General features: G+C 38.2%; 1 protein-coding gene across 1 annotated transcript; it reads right to left on the bottom strand.

Annotated features, from left to right (window-relative positions):
- Positions 1-860: 860 nt before the first annotated feature.
- On the bottom strand, positions 861-17,126 carry LOC104992975 (dimethylaniline monooxygenase [N-oxide-forming] 5-like). Its single transcript, XM_010846029.1, has 8 exons — positions 16,992-17,126; positions 14,545-14,733; positions 13,998-14,160; positions 6,825-6,967; positions 5,679-5,882; positions 4,038-4,386; positions 2,239-2,311; positions 861-1,215 (listed from the first exon to the last, which is right to left on the bottom strand). The coding sequence occupies exons 1-8, from the start codon at positions 17,124-17,126 to the stop codon at positions 861-863; spliced, it is 1,611 nt and encodes a 536-aa protein (XP_010844331.1).
- Between the last annotated feature and the right edge of the window lie 3,517 nt (positions 17,127-20,643).

The raw sequence follows: 20,643 nt of genomic DNA, 5'->3' as shown, positions 1-20,643 counted from the left end.
AATATACATTTTTTTTAAAATTTTCAATCATGCCTCAAGAAATCTAGGAGAAAAATCTATTACAGAATATCAGCATTAAACTCAGATATAGCCTGTAATGTGAGTGACTGATCCAGACACAAATATTTCATCTCTCTGCTTAATTGCAAAAGTCTCTGTAAATGTTATAAATATTTGCTTATTTTCCATTTTTTCCTTTCATTCTCCTCAGTGTTTTATATAATTTTATAGTTTTACTACAGAATTATTTCATGTGTTTTGATAGTATGAGTAGAAGACAAAATTATATATGTTTTCTGACTTACATTATTCCCTCTTTTTCTCTCCCTGGCACCCTCCATAACCTGAAACTATCATCAATAATCCCTCAAACAACTTGATACCTCAATATCCATGATTATACAGAATGTGACCTAGTGGAAAGAATTGATGGTAAAATATTTCTTCATTGTTAATTTTTCTAAGTCATTGAAGAGACACTTTTCCCTAGCCTGTGTTTTACATGAAAAACAAGGAATTCACCAATTCATACAAAAGGAGGCTAGGAGAGATTGGTAACTGAGAACATTTCTCATATTATAGAAATTAAATATGCTTTTCTAGAGCAAGCTTTCATATAAACCATTTCATTTGAAATCTCCAATTTTCGAGTTGGCTTTAGCTCAAGTTGTTACTCTACCCCTTTGGACTTCTGAAGACTCCAGTTTTGCCAAATGCTCATACATGAGTAATTTTGCAATTATTAGGCAATTCACTGCACTGATTTAGTCCAGAGTGAGGGATAAATACTTGCACATGCCCAGTCTCTTAATTAGTGTGTGTTACTGTTAACCTACAATATAGCAATGATCACAGGAAGATTATCCTTTAATAATGATGAAAGTGAGAACAAAGAGGAGAAGGGCTACACAGATACTTTTAAGCCAAAGTGGCACACAGCATGGAGCCTGGGCACATATGAGGGTGCGAGTCCTCAGGGGCTTAATGATCCGTTCTCTCTGAGTCGGAATGGCTTCCCGGGCCCCAGCCCACTTCCCTGGCCCTTGTAGGCGGTATTGGTAAGATGTGCATGGCCCAAGGAAAAGTTCCAGAGCCAGCTTTGGATCCCACAGGAAAAGTGAGAACAGGTTGGGTTTCACTGCTATTTCAGAGGCAATTTCATCCATGTAATCCACATACTGAACTCTGTGTGCATCACGGGGACTATTCAGGTACCTGAAACCAGAAGGGGAAACTATCAGAACCTCCATCTCTCCAAGCACAATTACATCTAGACATTGGCTGATGATTTCTCCAAAAAATGAGATATAAAATGTTTTCTTCTTTTCATTGACTGTGGCCTCAGTGCTTTTTAACAAAATATTCTTGCAGTGTTTTTTCCCCAACAAATCCTTCCAAGGATCTTGGATATTAACAGGTGGGTTTCAGAAGACTTTTGTCTTTTCTTAAATTTTCTTTGCCCATGAATTTAATTCTCAATTAGGATATAGTCTCGTTTCGTTAAATCAGTGGTGATGAATACACTATGGAATATGCTACAAGAATTGTACATATATGTGTGATATTAATTTCACTTTAAATATTACTGAAATGCAAATCTTCACCCTCTTTCTAAACCAAAGTTACTGGGTAACAAATTGTGATTCTTAAAATAGAACCTTTTATTTCTCATAGAGAACATGCTGTGACCTCCACATTGTAGATTTTCAGTAGATATTTGCTAAATAGAAATAAATTATATCCCCAACACTAGTGGTTGAGAATAATTTTCCATTAAGAAGATTTGGTGAACCCACAAGCTCCTAACCAAACATAAGAATTTTACTTGGATTCTGTAATGGTCTCCTATCTCATTTCTCACATTGGTTTTTCTTTTCAGCATGGTGAAAGAGTGAAAACAATCTTTCATTTCATCATATATTTTCAGATGCTTTACATCTCTAAGGCTACAGCATGACACAAATTTATAATTATATGTTATATAAAGTGTTCCATAAACTTTAAATAAAATTCTACAGTTTCCAAGTTGGACCATTCTCTACCCATTCCATTCGATAAGTCCTCCATATATGATATTTATGCATGGTTAAGAGGAAATTAAAAAGTTGATAATTTGAGATCTCCTCCAGGCAAATAGACTCAGATTCCATCATGAGAAAAATATAAAGAATGCTTGAAATACAAACACCTCCACCTAAACACTTTCTACTGACTTTCATCAAGAAGCAAGTTTCTTACTGTTTTTCAAGTTTTGTTCTCTTCTTTCTTATGTCAGCCAACATGCCACTCACTGAAGGTAATTTGTTCAATCCTAGGAAAGAAATTTCAAATGTGAAAATGGTTTTCTTATTGAAAAGCTGTGGTTTGAGGAAGAAATGTGTAATGTTTGGTGGAGAACATCGTGAGATAGCATAGGAGTGGGAGAGATGGATTCAGGAGTTGCTCTGGATTGCCCTACATTCACTGTTCTATCAGGTGCACATGCCTTACACATGCAAAAACATGTCTTTAATGACTCCACATCTTGACTGCTGCTGCTGCTTCTAAGTCGCTTCAGTCATGTCCGACTCTGTGCGACCCCATAGACGGCAGCCCACCAGGCTCCCCCATCCCTGGGATTCTCCAGGCAAGAACACTGAAGTGGGTTGCCATTTCCTTCTCCAACGCATGAAAGTGAAAAGTGAAAGTGAAGTCGCTCAGTCTTGTCCCACTCTTAGCAACCTCATGGATTGCAGCCTACCAGGCTCCTACATCCATGGGATTTTCCAGGCAAGAGTACTAGAATGAGGTGCCATTGCCTTCTCCACACATCTTGACTGGTAGACCTCAAATCTCACAAGGAAGAATGAACTGAAGGGAGTTGCATCCAGTAACAAGGCACAAAGTAGTGTGTGTGTAGTTCCATAACCAGAGTACTTTTTTTGACTCTCTTTTAAATAGTGAGCTATACTTGTTCATTTATGCTATCAGTTAGCTTTTCAATAGCTACTAATGGTGAGTCAATGACTCCTGATTGTCTTCATTGGACAGAGATTTCTTCTTGATTTTTCATCTTAAATCATGTAAAACACTTTCCTATAATTATTCATTTCTTTAATGAATAATATCCTACATTTCAAGAAGCAGAATCTAGTAGGAACATATGGGAAACATTTTGAAGAAGGAACAAAAAAATGAGCAGAATTATTGCAATGTGATGGACATCATTTCATTAAGGTAGGTTTGACTCTGTCTTCAATCTATTCTAAACCTAAAAGTTATGATATAAAAAAGAATAATAATAAAAAAATTAGCACCATGGCTAATCTTGATTCATACAATCAACATTCATTGAAGGCTTACAAAAGACAAATGCTTAATTGTTAATTCTCACTGCTCTGCACAATACACCTAATTATTTCATTTTTATAAGTGAGGGAATTGTGGAGGTCAAGTAATATGTCAAGACCACGCAGTCAGCATGTGGAGGAACTGGGTTTTAATCAGAGCTCGCTGGATTACAAAGTTCTTGCTTTTTTAATTGTGCTGTGGTCCTATTCCAGTTACTTTCTGACTCTGACATAATTTTCATAACTCACAGTTCATAATTCTGTGACTCTTCTTGTTCTTTTTATATTTTGAACTTGAGAGATAGGCCAAAAAATGCTCCCTGTAGTTGTGGATCACTCCAGAAATATTCTAGAAAGACTGAAAAGTAGGATAATTGTTATTTCCCATGTGTACTTTAGGTTGAGATCTTTCTTCTCCTGCCCTCATTTCCTATCCTGTGTATCTCACTGATGTGCTTTAAAGAATCATTTGCCAATAAGTTGTCATTTGATATCTTTAGGTAGTAGTTTTTTAATCTTCATTTTCATATGGGAATCCTAAAGATTACATAGCCATCAAACACTGAAGTAAAAAATCTTGAGGCAGAATTTCAAATACTGTAAAGGTGAGCTTCAGATATGTTTGCAGCAGAAGACTTTTTCAGTGCCTCTGACATCACATTATCTGGATGGTTATCTTTTGTAAATATGAAAAAGGTCACGACATACCCTTGAATACACGTACAGCCCATTGGCTCTGGAGTTCTGATGTGGGAATAGTGGCTCCTACTGGCTGGAGGATACCAATAAAAGCTAGCGTTGGTTTTTCTAGCTCAGGAGGGAAAACAAATTTATACATGGAACGCTGGATATCCAGAACTGTTGAATTATTTTCCAAAAATTGGAAAGAACAAGTGTATCCTGTGGCAAAGATTATAACATCAACATCCTCTTCTGTGCTGTCCTCAAAGATGGCTGATGTTTCTGTGAACTTTGTAACATTTGGTTTCATCCGAACTCTTCCAGTAATTATGTAGTTGGGTAGATCATCACCGAAACAAGCTTGATGACTCAAAATCTGAGGAATGAAAATTTGTATGCAGGAAAACTAATATAAGTCTTTTTGGAAAGGAGGTAAGCTAAGAAAATACTTAAAATGATTTTTTAGTCATGCTAAAAAATGAAAGACATACATTTTTATTTTACAAAAGATTTTTGGTCAATATTTCTTCTGAATTATTTACTGAATAAACCTTCTGTATTCATCAGACTGCCAATAATGTTTATACAGTGCTTACTACATGCAAAGAGAAACTTTTGAAAGGTGATATAAGTTTATAGCAGTGATATATTGATACCTAATTTCCTTAAAACAATTTTTTTGGGAGATGAGAGAGATTTTTTTTTTAAAGCAGTGGGTGAAGTGCTTAAAATGGAACAGAAAAATCAGATCATAGTCTGATCTCCATTATTTTGAGAACCTATGTGGCATTTTTGTAAGATTTACTAACATTATTTAAATTTAACACTGTTAGTAACTAATAGTTTAATACTGTTTAAAGCAGTTTAACACTGCTTCTACCTTTGACTCCCCACAATTTTTCCTCCAATCAGCAGCCTGAGTGATCCTTTTAAAATGTAAAATTACAAGTCTTCCATCTTGTTGATGGAATCTTACCAGATTCCTGACTTTTTTAAAATTTGGCTCAGAAAGATGGAGTTTATTTTTATGGTATAGTATATTATTTGCTTCTCTACAGTCTAAGGTTTCAGAGCCTAAAGAAAAAGTGCACAGTAGTTTGAAAACATCAAGAGTGGGGACAGGTGAAGCTGCCACCATGCCTGAAATTCAATTTCCTTCTTCTAAGTTTAATGAATAGAATGGCCCAAAGAAACATGAGAAAAGAAACAATGATTAACATTCTCCTAAGATAGCTGATGGAGAAGGTGATGGCACCCCACTCCAGTACTCTTGCCTGGAATATCCCATGGACGGAGGAGCCTGGTAGGCTGCAGTCCTTGGGGTCGCAAAGAGTTGGACACGACTGAGTGACTTCACTTTCACTTTCCACTTTCATGCATTGGAGAAGGAAATGGCAACCCACTCCAGTGTTCTTGCCTAGAGAATCCCAGGGACGGTGGAGCCTGGTGGGCTGCCGTCTATGGGGTCGCACAGAGTCGGACACGACTGAAGCGACTTAGCAGCAGCAGCAGCAGCAAGATAGCTGAAGTCTACTTTCAAGGTGGTAAAACATGAATTCTAAATCATCCTTATGTTCCAAGTTTGACCCACTGATTCCAAAAGGCAGCGGCAAAATTACTTTTTTAAAATCCTAGAACATACCTGTGTTGAGGTAGCAATCCTAGAACATACCTGTGTTGAGGTAGCAAACCATAAATGTCATGGTTAAAGCGAACATTTAATTTATTCCCTGCCCATCTGTTGATTAAGAATTCAGGGAAAATTTTTTTGACAAGAGAATTAAAACGAGTAAAGAGAACAGTGTCCATGGGCATCCCAGAATCCCAGACCCAGTTCCAAATCCATGCACCACTTCTTGTGCTGAGAAACACCTAGGAGAGAATGCAAGTAAACACAATAGATATGAGAGTTCACTTTCATAGGCTAATTTCTCAGTTCTTCAGATATTACTCATTTGGCTCATGAGAAGAAATGGATAAAAACTCTACTGTCTTTTATCTTGAAGAGTTCTTCTGTTCTCAAAAGCAGGAAGACCAACACATAGTTACATACACTCCCACATACAGACACATCTGACTTGTTGCTTATAGCCCCAAGCCTTCTTCTGGGTCAACCCACCATTCTTTTTGAACCTTTCCCAAAGGAGTATTTGATGCCTGCAATGTCTTAAATTGCAAAAACACATAATGATGCAAAAAGGCTAGACAGATATCAACAGTTGACACAAAAGATCCCATCCAGCTGCTAATTACTGTGTTGTAGTAACTACAACACTTAGTTAATTTGTATCCCTATTGAAGGAATTGGAGTTGGAAGATGGTGTCAAGTGTCATGTCGATGAAAAATAAAGGGATTTAAAAAATGGTTATCTAATAAGTTTTTTTTTTTTTTTTTTGTAATTCTTGGCTGAACTGGTAAAATCTTCAGACTCTGGTAAAAATAAACAATTTGAAAGTCTTTGAGGTTTAAACTATTTATTTGTATTTCATTCTCCATTTTTCTTTTTTGGAATAGATTATCAAGATGCCTATTGAGGAAATTGGAGAAGGAAGTGGCAACCCACTCCAGTAATCTTGCCTGAAGAATTCCATGAACAGAGGAGCATGACAGGCTATAGTCCATGGGGTTGCAGAATCAGGCATGACTGAGCAACTATCACTCATTCACTATTGAGGAAATAGATGTGAGAAGGTAATTAACAATCAGTATTGAAACAGCGTATGAGTACACACTACACATATTTTGTGCAATTCTCATATCTCAGAAGTTAGGGGCCAGGTTGCATCTCAAGAAAGAGAATTTAGGCACCAAACCTGTGCAGCTACATGACTGAGCTCAATCGCCAAATCAATTGCAGAATTTCCAATGCCAATCACAATGATTTTCTTGCCCTGAAATTTCTCTGGACTCTTGTATTCCCAACTGTGAATATATTGACCTTTGAAACGCATGATTCCTGTGGGCAAGAACACAATCAAGCATTGACTGTTATTTTGTCTTTTAAACTGCTGGCATATTCTAAAGCTTATTGCTAAACTCAAAGGCTTTCTAATTTAAATCTCTCATTTTCTGGTCTACTATTCCTGATCTGTGAACTGTGCTTGTCCTACATTATCAGACAGAATTAATTCTCCTACAGTTCTGTTCTGGAACAAAAATTTTATATTCCAACAAATTCTCAGGTTTCTTAAAAAGTCAGATATTTTACTTCTGCCTCTTTTTAACTTATCTGCATCCTGCCAAGTCTTCAAAAAGAGCTTGACTCCTATATAAGTAATACATCTTCTTTATCCATCATCTTCATTATTATAAATACTGCTCTGATCCAGTTTCCTGTCTTGCTTCCTTAACCCAAGCTTCATCCTTGTCTACCTTGTTTTCCATCTCTTCCTAGGCCCAGTACACCCTTTCTACTAACACTAGCACTATTCACTTGGCTCTCTACTGGGGACAAATGCTCAGTGATTCTGGGGCTGAAAGGATATAAAAACATTATTCTTGTTTAAAAAATATGCTCTGACTTAAGCAAAAACCTCATGTGGCCAAACCATAATATCTGGTCGATTTTGTACCATTTCATCTTTCAGACAACATTGAAGCCTGCAGTTATAGGCTTCACTGCTTCTCCTGTGACACTGGACAGCCCTGTTCCATCCTAATTGTGGATCATTCCTTGTTCTTTTTCCTTTATCTGGTGAATGTGCTCCAAAACCTCAGCTTTCCCTTGGAAGCAATTCTTTGATCATCACCTAGTGAATTCCTGAGCTCAATCATTGCTAAGTTCACTTTTCCTTTCAATTTCTGACTACAACTGTTCCAATTATTCCCCCTCCTCCTGGTCCTACTAAAATGCCCCGCACTACCTGAAGATAACATTTTCTTCTCATTTTTTATGAAACAATAAAAACCTGAGATGAGTTCCTCAACATCTAAAAGTTCCTGTGTTTTCATCTATCCTTCCTCTGTCTCCTTTCCCCAAGATAAAATATTTCTATTCTGTTCCAAAATGAACACTTTGCCCTCTGGCTCAATATGGGAGTAGACCTTGAGATCAAACAAACCTGGGCATACTTCATAACTTTTTCACTACTAGATGTATTTGTAATGTGTAAAATAGAAATTGTTTCACCTAGCTCACAGGAATGGTATGAGTATCCTTTTAAACACTCCTAAAACATAGCACTTGAAAAATAAGTCTAATGTTTATCTTTGAATGTATTAAATCAAAACCAATACAATATTGTAAAGTAAAAAAAAAGTAATAATAATGAATGTATTAAATCTTATCCCATCCTCTTCCATTTTCAATAATCATCTCTAAGACCCTGTCACCTGCTCAACCTTTGCCCCTCAAACGGGCAAAATTAGCTTTCCCAAGACCTCTTCTCTCTCAGGAAATGGCAACTCCATTGCTTTGGACAATAAAATTATCCTTTTTTATCCTTTTATAACATATCACCTTTTTAAAAATCACACCTCATAACCGATCCATCAGCAAATTCTTTTTTTCCAACTTCTACTAGAAAGTAGAAGAGATACATGGAGTAATAGGCAAATTTGGCCTTGGAGTACAAAATGAAGCAGGGCAAAGGTTAACAGAATTTTGCCAAGAGGATGCACTGGTCGTAGCAAACACCTTCTTCCAACAACACTAGAGATGACTCTACACATGGACATCACCAGATGGTCAATACCAAAATCAGATTGATTATATTCTTTGCATCTGAAGATGGAGAAGCTCTCTACAGTCAGCAAAAACAAGATGAGAGCTGACTGTGGCTCAGATCATGAAGTCCTTATTGCCAAATTCAGATTTACATTGAAGAAAGTCAGTAAATCACTAGACCATTCAGGTATGACCTAAATCAAATCCTTTACAATATATACAGTGGAAGTGACAAATAGATTCAAGGGATTAAATCTGATAGACAGAGTGCCTGAAGAACTATGGACAGAGGTTTGTGAATTGTACAGGAAGCAGTGATCAACACCATCCCTAAGAAAAAGAAAAGCAAAAAGGCAAAATGGTTGTCTGTGAAGCCCTTACAAATAGCTTAGGAAAGAAGAGAAGTTAAAGGCAAAGGAGAAAAGGAAAGATATGCATATGAATGCAGAGTTCCAAAGGGTAGCAAGGAGAGGTAAGAAAGCCTTCTTCAGTGATCAATGCAAAGAAATAGAGGAAAACAATAGAATGAGAAAGACTAGAGATCTCTTCAAGAAAATTAGCGATACCAAGGGAACTTTTCATGAAAATATGGGCAAAATAAAGGACAGAAATTGTATGGGCCAAACAGAAGCAGAAGATATTAAGAAGAGGTGGAAAGAATACAAAAAGAGCAATACAAAAATGATCTTCATGATCCAGATAACCATGAGGGGGAGATCACTCACCTAGAGCCAGACATCCTGGAATGTGAAGTCAAGTGGGCCTTAGAAAGCATCACTATGAACAAAGCTAGTGAAGGTGATGGATCCCAGCTGAGCTACTTGAAATCCTGAAAGATGATGCTATTAAAGTGCTGCACTCAATATGCCAGCAAATTTGGAAAACTCAGCAGTGGCCACAGGACTGGAAAAGGTCAGTTTTCATTCCAATCCCAAAGAAAGGCAATGCCAAAGAATGTTCAAATACTGCGCAATTGCAATCATTTCACATGCTAGCAAAGTAATGCTCAAAATTCTCCAAGAGAGACTTCAACAGTACATGAACCGAGAACTTGCAAATGTTCAAGCTGGATTTAGAAAAGACAGAAAAACCAAAGATCAAATTGCCAACATCCATTGGTTCATCAAAAAAGGGTGAGAGTTCCAGGAAAACATCTACTGCTTTCTTGACTACACCAAAGCCTTTGACTGCTTGGACCACAGCAAACTGCAGAAAATTCTTAAAAAGATGGGAGTACCAGATCACCTTACCCAAATCCTGAGAAATATGTATGCAAGTCAAGAAGCATCGGTTAGAACCGGATATGGAACAGTGGACTGGTTCCAAATTCAGAAAGGAGTACATCAAGGCTGCATGTTGTCACCCTGCTTATTTAACTTCTATGCAGTGTACATCATGTGAAATGCTAAGCTGGATGAAGCACAAGCTGGAATCAAGATTTCTGGGAGAAATATCAATAACCTCAGATACACAGATGACATCACCCTTAAGGCAGAAAGCAAAGAACTAAAGAGCCTCTTGATGAAAGTGAATGGGGAGAGTGAAAAAGTTGGCTTAAAACTCAACATTCAAAAAACTAACATCATGGCATCTGGTCCCATTGCTTCATGGCAAAATGATGGGGAAACAGTGGAAACAGTGACAGACTTTATTTTCTTGGGCTGCAACATCACTGCAGTTGGTGACTGCATCCATGAAATTAAAAGACCCTTGCCCCTTGGAAGACGAGCATATTAAAAAACAGAGACATTATTTTGCCAACAAAAGTCCACCTAGTCAGAGCTATGGTTTTTCCAGTAGTCATGTATAGATGTTAGAGTTGGATCATAAAGTTTAAAAATAAAAAATAAAAATAAATAAAATATATTCTTCAGACAAAAAAAAAAGAAAGCTGAGCACCGAAGAATTAATGCTTTTGAACGGTGGTGTTAGAGAAGACTCTTGAGAGTCCCTTGGACTGAAAGGAAATCAAACCAGTCAGTCCTAAAGGAAATCAGTCCTGAATATTCATTGGAGGGACTGATGCTGAAGCTGAAGCTCCAATACGCTGGCAACGTGATGAGAAGAACTGACCCACTGGAGAAGAACCCTGATGGTGGGAAAGATTGAGGGCAGGAGGAGAAGGGGACAATAGAGGATGAGATGGTTGGATGGCATCACCAACTTGGTGGACATGAGTTTGAGCAAGCTCCAGGAGTTGGTGAAAAACAGGGAAGCCTGGCATGCTGCAGTCCATGGGATCGCAAGGAGTTGGACATGACTGAGCAATTGAACTGAACTGAACTTCAAACTATATTTAAGATTCAAGCACCACGTTATGTCTCCACTGCCACTCAGATCAGACCAGATCAGTCGCTCAGTCGTGTCCGACTCTTTTGCGACCCCATGAATTGCAGCACGCCAGGCCTCCCTGTCCATCACCAACTCCCGGAGTTCACTCAAACTCGCGTCCATCGAGTCGGTGATGCCATCCAGCCATCTCATCCTCTGTCGTCCCCTTCTCCTCTTGCCCCCTAATCCCTCCAAGCATCAGAGTCTTTCCCAATGAGTCAGCTCTTCACATGAGGTGGCCAAAGTACTGGAGTTTCAGCTTTAGCATCATTCCTTCCAAAGAAATCCCAGGGCTGATCTCCTTCAGAATGGACTGTCCAGATCTCCTTGCAGTCCAAGGGACTCTCAAGAGTCTTCTCCAACACCACAGTTTAAAAGCATCAATTCTTTGGCACTCAGCCTTCTTCACAGTCCAACTCTCATATCCATACATGACCACAGGAAAAACCATAGCCTTGACTAGACGAACCTTTGTTGGCAGAGTAATGTCTCTGCTTTTGAATATGCTATCTAGGTTGATCATAACTTTCCTTCCAAGGAGTAAGCATCTTTTAATTTCATGGCTGAAGTGACTGCAGTGACTGTTTCATCTGCAGTGACTGTTTCCACTGTTTGCCCATCTATTTCTCATAAAATGATGGGACCAGATGCCATGATCTTTGTTTTCTGAATGTTGAGCTTTAAGCCAACTTTTTCACTCTCCACTTTCACTTTCATCAAGAGGCTTTTGAGTTCCTCTTCACTTTCTGCCATAAGGGTGGTGTCATCTGCATATCTGAGGTTATTGATATTTCTCCTGGCAATCTTGATTCCAGCTTGTGTTTCTTCCAGTCCAGCATTTCTCATGATGTACTCTGCATAGAAGTTAAATAAGCAGGGTGACAATATACAGCCTTGACGAACTCCTTTTCCTATTTGGAACCAGTCTGTTGTTCCATGTCCAGTTCTAACTGTTGCTTCCTGACCTGCATACAAATTTCTCAAGAGACAGATCAGGTGGTCTGGTATTCCCATCTCTTTCAGAATTTTCCACAGTTGATTGTGATCCACACAGTCAAAGGCTTTGGCATAGTTAATAAAGCAGAAATAGATGTTTTTCTGGAACTCTCTTGCTTTTTCCATGATCCAGCGGATGTTGGCAATTTGATCTCTGGTTCCTCTGCCTTTTCTAAAACCAGCTTGAACATCAGGAAGTTCACGGTTCACATATTGCTGAAGCCTGGCTTGGAGAATTTTGAGCATTACTTTACTGGTATGTGAGATGAGTACAACTGTGCGGTAGTTTGAGCATTCTTTGGCATTGCCTTTCTTTGGGATTGGAATGAAAACTGACCTTTTCCAGTCCTGTGGCCACTGCTGAGTTTTCCAAATTTGCTGGCATATTGAGTGCAGCACTTTCACAGCATCATCTCCACTGCCACTATCCTGGTCAAAATCACCATCATTTTTCAACTGAATTATCAAGAACCTCCTCCCTGGCCTGCCTGTTTCTGCTTTCCCAGCTCCTTCCCCAGCTGTTCTCAACACAACAGCCAATGTGATTGGAGCATGCTCCAAGGGGACACTGCTCTGCTGAAAACCGCCCAGTGGATCCCACTTCAGTTAAAGTCAGAGCCATGGTCCAGACAATGGCCTTTTTAATTCTTATTGGTCTGGTGCAGCATTCACTCTCTGACGTCATCTCCCTGTACTCTTTCTTCTACTCTCACCACATGGACCTGTCTGTTACACACCTACCTCAAGTTCTTTGCACTGTTTTCTTCCTTTTATACAATCTGCATTCCTCAGTTATTTGCATCACTTCCTCAATGCCTTGGGGTATTTATTCCAGTGCTCTTTTCTCTCTGAAGCCTTACCTGACCACTTCAACTAGTCTTGCATGACAAGCCCATCTCCCCAACCACCAACCCTTTGCCCTTCCTGTTAATTGTTTCTCTTCATAGTTATTACCTTCCACATATTTATCCTTTTTTGTATCTCCCTCCATCTACTACCATGTATGCTCCAAGGGGACAAAAATTTTGATCTGTTTAATTCTCTGCTGAGCCTCTGCCACAAAAGTGATGCTCAGTAGATATTTCTTGAACGAATACTGATTGAATCAGTACAGGAATGTTTAAATCTCTAATAAGCTAATAACTAACAGACCGCTTTTGACCAATTTTATCTTTCTCTTTCTTCTTGTGCACTTGGAAACAGACATAAGAATGGAAAGTGGGGGAGTTCAGCATCTCCTGAGAAGCCCGAAGGAGTCTCAGATTCAGCCCTCTTCGAGAAAACAGTATACACATTCTGCTTCTAGAGGTAAGAAGGAGCTCTTGTGCAGGTAAATCATTGCTGCATGATTCCTTATATTCAGAGTGCTTAAGCTTCCAAATAGTAAGTAGCACTGCAGTATCTTGTAAGATATATGTAGTGGCACACTAGCACTTAGCTATTTGTAGTCATCTTGTTATGTTATGTTTATCTATACATATATGTATATATATGTGGCTTCCCTGGTGGGTCAATGGTAGAGAATCTGCCTGCAATGCAGGAGCTACAGGAGAAGCAGGTTCGATCCCTGGGTTGGAAAGATCCTTGGAGGAGTGCGTGACAACCCACTCCAGTTTCTTGCCTGGAGAATACCATGTATGTATATATATACACATGGTATATATATATACACATTCAGAAATAAAGCAAAATCTTAATATATTTCTGTATCTTTGCTCTTACTAATTACTTCACACTATTAAAATGTAGCACCTTCCTCTTAAATAGCCCAGAACTGGTGGTGATAGTATATTTTAGTACTTTTTATTTTCAATTTTATAACTGTATTATTTGGATTAACTTGAAAGAACTTGCATTACTTTATAATCAGAAAATGTAATATTTATTATGAAACTAAGGTGACTTTCAGAATTATAAACTCTCTTCAAAAATAACAATAGCTACAGTGATAGTATCTCACAACACCAGTGCCTTAGAATTCAATAGCACATACCTGGAAATTTCTGAAGTGGCATGAAGGGATTGGTAAAAAGGCCACTACACACCATAATCCCAATAAAGACATAGGATTCCTGTTTTCCTTCAGCCTGCACTACAACATCCCACTGTCCCGTGAAAGGGAAATCAGAGTGCTTCCTCACGCTGCACACCTTCGACTGGGAATAAGACAAAAAGACTCATGACCACTCTTCCCTGATGCCCTCAAGAACTCTTGACCTCAATGAATAAAGTTGACTGCAGGTACTCTCATCTGGGCTTTCATTAAAGTGCTCAAGTATAACTGGTCTCCTGAACAAGGCATTTTAAAGGTGAGATTAGCTCAATTTGTTCAGACTACAGTCCTCAAGGTAGCTAGGGGTGATCCCACACCAGGTGTACAGTTTGGCATTTCAGTCAATCTCCCATATTTTCTCCTGAAGGAGACTTCCATGGAGATGTATAACTTCCATGGAGATGTATGTAAAGCCCACGGCTCTGGCCTAGCTTTGGGTTCTAACAAGAGACTTCCTTGTATGTTGAGTGCTCTCTGTCCCACTTACCAGAGACCGGATGTGCTTCAAAAGGTGAAAGTGTTTGACATACATATGGAGATACTCCATGATTTTGGAATTATGCAAGTAGTTGGGAAAGTGGTCAGGGAAAGGGTTATCACTGTAGGCCATCATCTCCTTTGAAGTGTTGCTGATGACAGACTTATAGACCCTTGGCCTGCCTCTTTCAGTCTTCTCCTACCAAGAAAACAAAGGACACCTGCTAAAGTATATCAACTTTAACAACAGATCAAACTATGAGTCTTCTTCAAAATGAAGAGCATTGTTATATTAAGGAATTACACAATATTAAAACATTCATACACAAAATTATCCCTTTTGATAAGGACAATCTCTGTAAATATGACCAGGCTGGTGAAGTGAAAGCTTTATATGGGCATCACTTAGTGAAATCAGATGACATATTGTGGTATTTGGGGGCATTCTGTCATAGTCCTTGAGATGTATCATTGCATAGCTCCAGCAAGGAAATTGACATTAAGTCATTTCTCTGAATCTATTTCTTCACTTGTAAATAGGTACTTGTCTATGTCACAGAGTTATTGTGGAGACCAAAGAATACACATAAAATGTTAGGAAAACCTTGCAAGGGAAAGAAATTATCAATGCATGCTTTGTTATAGGACTTATAGAAATTGCATGTGCAGGGTGAAAAGGACACCAGACTGGGAGATTGGAGATTTTCTTGAGATGTATCTGTATCAGACATGGTCCATCCAGGAATATGGGAGCTCCTCTCTCGATACTTGAAACAGGGAATGTAATGCAGAGAATTGGTAACATAGGTTATGAGAAACCCAAAAAGCCAATGAGGTATTGGTGAAACGTCCAGAGGTTAGCAAAGACAAGCAGCCAGTACCACATCTAGGCTATACCTAGCCAACTAACAGTTGGTATCTTTTGACCTACCTTCTTTTCCCTTCATGGTAACATTGAAGACCATGTGGTCCAGGGGTGTAACTATAAGTTGAAGAAGAGCCCTTTAATATGCCTATCTAGTGGCTAGTATTAGTCACTCAGTCGTGTTCAACTCTTTGCAATCCCGTGGACTGCAGCCCACCAGACTCCTCAGTTAATGAGATTTTTCCAGGCAAGAATACTGGAGTGGGTTGCCATTTCCTTCTCCAGGGGATCTCCCCAACCCAGATATTGAACCCATGCTTCCCTCATTGCAGACAGATTCTTTACCATCTGAACCACCAGGGAATATACCTATGATGCAGGCCAAATACTATCACTATGCTCAGCTCTTGAGATTTCAGCTTTGTCCTAAAATATTAGAGTTGGTGTTAGTTGCCCTGACTGTACATACATACTCTTGGGCTCAAGATAAAAATCTAAAGTTCATGTATTAGCATATATGTGATAACTGAAGCCACAGAGGGCTAGGAAGGTATCCTAAAGAACACATAAAAAGTTTAAAAAAATACAGAAGAGTAAGAAGGGAGCTATAATCAGCAACATGAAAAAAACTGAGAAGGAAAATCAGAAAGACAGCAGAGTGAAATCACAGAAGCTAGAGACAAGTGTTTTAAAAAGGAGCTGATTTTTAACATCATTGGATCCCCTTGAGAAAGCGATACAATTCTGGACAGAAAATCCATTCAGTTTGTCAATTTTATTGGTAACAGTGGTGAGAGCAGTTTTGGGGAAGTGCCAGGATGTCTATCATGTAGTGATGGTGGAGATGAAGGAAGAGCAAGCACACAAGTCTTCTTCAAGGATCTAGAGTCTGAAAGCAAACGAGATTGATTGAACCTCATCCTTGTGCAGAAGAAAGGAATGGGAGTCAAATCACAGGTATTTTGTTGTTCAATCACTCAGTCATGTCTGACTCTTTGTGATGCCGTAGACTGCAGCACACTAGGCTTCCCTATCCCTCGCTGTCTCCTGGAGCTTGCTCAAACTCATGTCCATTGAGTCGGTGATGCCATCCAACCATCTCATCATCTGTCGTCCCTTTCTCCTCCTGCCTTCAATCTTTCCCAGCATCAGGGTCTTTTCTAAAGAGTCAGCTCTTTGCATCAGGTGGCCAACCTAGTGGAGTTTCAGCTTCAGCATCAGTCCTTCCAATGAATATTCAGGACTGATTTCCTTTAGGATTGACTGGATTGATCTTCTTGCTGTCCAAAGGACTCTCAAGAGCCTTCTCCAACACCACAGTTCAAAACATCAATTCTTTGGTGCTCAGCCTTCCTTATGGTCCAACTCACATCTGCACATGACTACTGGAAAAATCATAGCTTTGACTATAAGGATCTTTGTTGGCAAAGTAATGCCTCTGCTTTTTAATATGCTGTCTACCTTGGTCATAGCTTTTCTTCCAAGGAGCTGTAGTTAAAGGATAATTTAGTGCTGTAGTCCTTGCATTCTTATTTCCCAGATATGAAAAAATGTCATTACACATATAGAAGTATAAGCATATTCAAACTTACCTCATATCTCCACAGTCCTCCAATGTCATTGCTTTCTTCAAAACAGATGGGTTCCAGTCCCTCCTCCAGACAGATCTTAATGGCACCTAATCCACTGACTCCAGCACCAACCACCATAATTCTTTTTCCTGGCATTATGTCTTGTATCAAGAAACACAGCATAAAATCAGACTTTTATTGCCATGTATTTTTTTTATCATGCAAAGTTAGTTTTTCTCTAAAATTGCTAGTAAATGCATTGAAGGTATATCTTGTTCAAAGCCGATATGCCTTTCAAAGGAAGATCCAGTGACAGAAAATCTTAGTTCTCTCAGGCTTTCATGTTTTCAAGTACAAAAGAAATTGTTTGTTTGTTTTTTTAAACGGTTTGACTCCTAAAATTTTTCTGATCATATGAGCTCACATTTTTACATTTCTTTTTTGATAGTTTCCTTATACCTAATACATTTGCACTCACACCTCTTCATTCATAGATTTTGCCCATACTTTTCTTCCTTCCCATTATGATTTATTACATAATTAAAATACTTCCCACTGCTATATAATATTGTTGTTTATGTACTCTATATATAATAGTTTGCACCTGTTAGATCCAAACTCACAACCCAATTTTTTCCCACCATGGCCCTCACTTTGGTGACCACAAATCTTTTATCCATGTCTGTGGGGCTGTTTCTGTTTCACAGATAAGATCACTTGTGTCATATTTGTGTCACATATAAGTTATACTCTGGTATTTTTCTTTCTTTTTCTGAATTACTTCAGTTAGTATGATAATCTCAATGTCCATTCATTTAGCTTCAAATGGCATGTGTCCTTCTATTTTATGGCCAAGTAATATTCCCCTATATAAATATACTACATCTTTATCCATTCATATGTTGATGGACATTTAGGTTGCTTCCATGTCCTGGCTACTGTAAATATTGCTTCTATAAACATAAGGGTGTATGTATCTTTTTGAATTATATTACAAACAGACTTTTAATTCCTTCCACTACTACTATCTGCTTATAGAAACACTTATGTAGGATATTTTGGCAGATTTTACCTTTATTTAAGCTAGAGAATCCTTATTTTTGCCTCATGATAGAGTTTGAAGTGGGGAAAAAAATAAAACCCTAACAGATTTCATCATATAAATATCATTCATAATACTCTTCTTGGGGTAGAGTGTGAACTATGTAAAAGTTCAGCATCTTTAGAAAAGTAGTCTGATTGCCTTTACGCCAGAGATTAATATTCTGCCATTCATTCATTCAATAGATATCAACTGGCTGCCTAGTATATACCAGACACTACTTTACTGGGGCAGATATAGCATTGAACAGATCAGACACAATTCTTTAAAAGCATTCTAATGAGGTAGAGATCAAATAATTAAGCAAATAAGTAGTAAGATGATACATTCTATGTAGAAAAATTAAGGAGCATACAGTTTATAGGAAATAGAGGAGCCAGAGTATTATTTCATACAGGATGGTCAGAAAAGGACTCAAGAATGACATTTAAGCAGGGAGTAAAGAACCAAGACAAAAGCAAAGAAGTTGGGAATCAACCTTCTTGACTTCAGACTATACTTCAAAACTACAGTCATCAAGGTAGCATGGTACTGGTGCAAAGATAGAAATATAGATCAATGGAACAAAATAGAAAGTCCATAAATAAATCCATGCACCTATGGACACCTTATCTTTGACAAAGGAGGCAAAAATATACAGTGGAGAAAAGACAGTCTCTTCAACAAGTGGTTCTGAGGAAACTGGTCAACTATCTGTAAAAGAGTGAAACTAGAACACTTTTAAACATCATATATAAAAATAAACTTAAAATGAATTAAAGATCTAAATGCAAGACCAGATACTATAAAACTATTAGAGGAAAACATAGGCAAAACATTCTCTGATATAAATCACAGCAAGATCCTCTATGACTCACCTCCCAAAGTAATGGAAATAAAAATAGAAATAAACAAATGGGACCTAATTAAATGTAAAAGCTTTTTTGCAACAAGGAAACTATAAGCAAGGTGAAAAGACAGCCCTGAGAATGGGAGAAAACAACAGCAAATAAAACAACAGACAAGAATTAATCTCTGAAATATGTAAGCAGCCCATGCAGCTCAATACCAGAAAAAACAAACTGCCCAATCAAAAAATTGGCAAAATACCTAAACAAACATTTCTCCAAAGAAGACATTTAGATGAAAAACATTAAAAGATGCTCAACACCATTCATTATTAGAGAAAAGCAAATAAAAACCACAATGAGGCATCATCTCACATCAGTCAGAGGGCCATCATCAAAAAGTTTACAAACAATAAATGCTGGAGTGAGTGTGGAGGAAAGAGAACCTTCTTGCACTGTTGGTGGGAATGCAAACTGGTACAGCCACTATGGAGAACAGTGCAGAGATTCCTTAAAAACCTGGGATGAGAACTGTCATATGACCCAGTAACCCCACTCCTGGGCATACACTCCAAAGGAAACCAGAATTGAAAGAGACACATGTACTCCAATGTTCACTGCAGCACAGTTTACAATAGCTAGGACATGGAAGCAACCTAGATGTCCATTGGCAGATGAATGGATAAGGAAGTTGTTGTACATATACACAATGGAATATTACTCAGCTATAAAAAGGAACAATTTGAGGCAGTTCTAATGAGGTGGATGAACCTACAGCCTATTATAAAGAATGAAGTAAGTTAGAAAGAGAAAGACAAATACTGTATATTAATGCATATATATGGAATCTAGAAGGATGATACTGATGATGGTACATACAGGGCAGCAAAGGAGACACAGAGGTAAAGAACAGACTTTTGGACTCAGTGGGAGAAGGTGAGGGCAGGATAATTTGAGAGAATAGCACTGAAACTATATATTACCATATGTAAAGTAGACGAACAGTGCAAATTTGATGCATGAAGCAGGGCACCCAAAGCTGGTGCTCTGCGACAACCTAGAAGGAAAGGATGAGACAGGAGGGGAGGAGGGGGTAGGATGTGGGGAGGGGGATTTCAGGATGGGGGTTACACATGTATACATATGGCCAATTCATGCTGATATATGCCCCAAACCATCACAATATTATAATGTAATTATCCTCCAATTAAATTAAATTATTTTTAAAAAGAACCAAGACATGTGATATCTGAGAGAGAATTCCAAGCAGAGAGTCTGAGACAGGCACTTGGACTTTTTGAAGAAGGAAGGAAAGCCTTATGACTAATACCAAAAAGGTATAAGGGGTATAATGAAGTTGGACAGGGAGTATTAGTTACCAGTATCAGAGGCAGTACCAGTATCAGAGGTCAGATTGGACAGGCTACTTTTTCAAAGGATGGGGCAAAGAATATATTTGATATTCAGAAACGTCACTTACCTGTAAGTACCTCTGATGACACTGCTTCTCTTTCCACTCTCTATTCAACAACATAATGTTTTATCCTCTACTACTTAACAGAACCACAAAGTAATAGTATTTTCTCAAGGGATATCTCCTTACCTTATGAAGTGGTGATTTTTTCCCTGTATCTCTGCTCTCTACTCTGAATTGAAGGAGAAACTGAGTGGTGTTCTGTAATTTATAAGTTTCAATTATATTGAATTAGAATAGCTATTAAAATATGATTATTTTTTTATTTAG

The sequence above is a fragment of the Bison bison genome, unplaced genomic scaffold (genome assembly GCF_000754665.1).
Source record: "Bison bison bison isolate TAMUID 2011002044 unplaced genomic scaffold, Bison_UMD1.0 scf7180017864229, whole genome shotgun sequence".
In the NCBI taxonomy this organism is placed as follows: Eukaryota; Metazoa; Chordata; class Mammalia; order Artiodactyla; family Bovidae; genus Bison; species Bison bison.
Note: the sequence above shows the minus strand (reverse complement) of the source record. Positions and strands in the feature narration are given on the sequence as shown.

Excerpts from the sequence above, each read along its gene's own strand:
- LOC104992975 (XM_010846029.1), bottom strand. The coding sequence starts at position 17,126 with ATGCCAGGAAAAAGAATTATGGTGGTTGGTGCTGGAGTCAGTGGATTA. Across the intron at positions 6,968-13,997 it reads GCCACTTCAGAAATTTCCAG|GAATCATGCGTTTCAAAGGT; the intron begins GTATGTGCTATT and ends TCTTGCCCACAG. Across the intron at positions 1,216-2,238 it reads AGAACAAAACTTGAAAAACA|GTACCTGAATAGTCCCCGTG; the intron begins GTAAGAAACTTG and ends TTCTGGTTTCAG.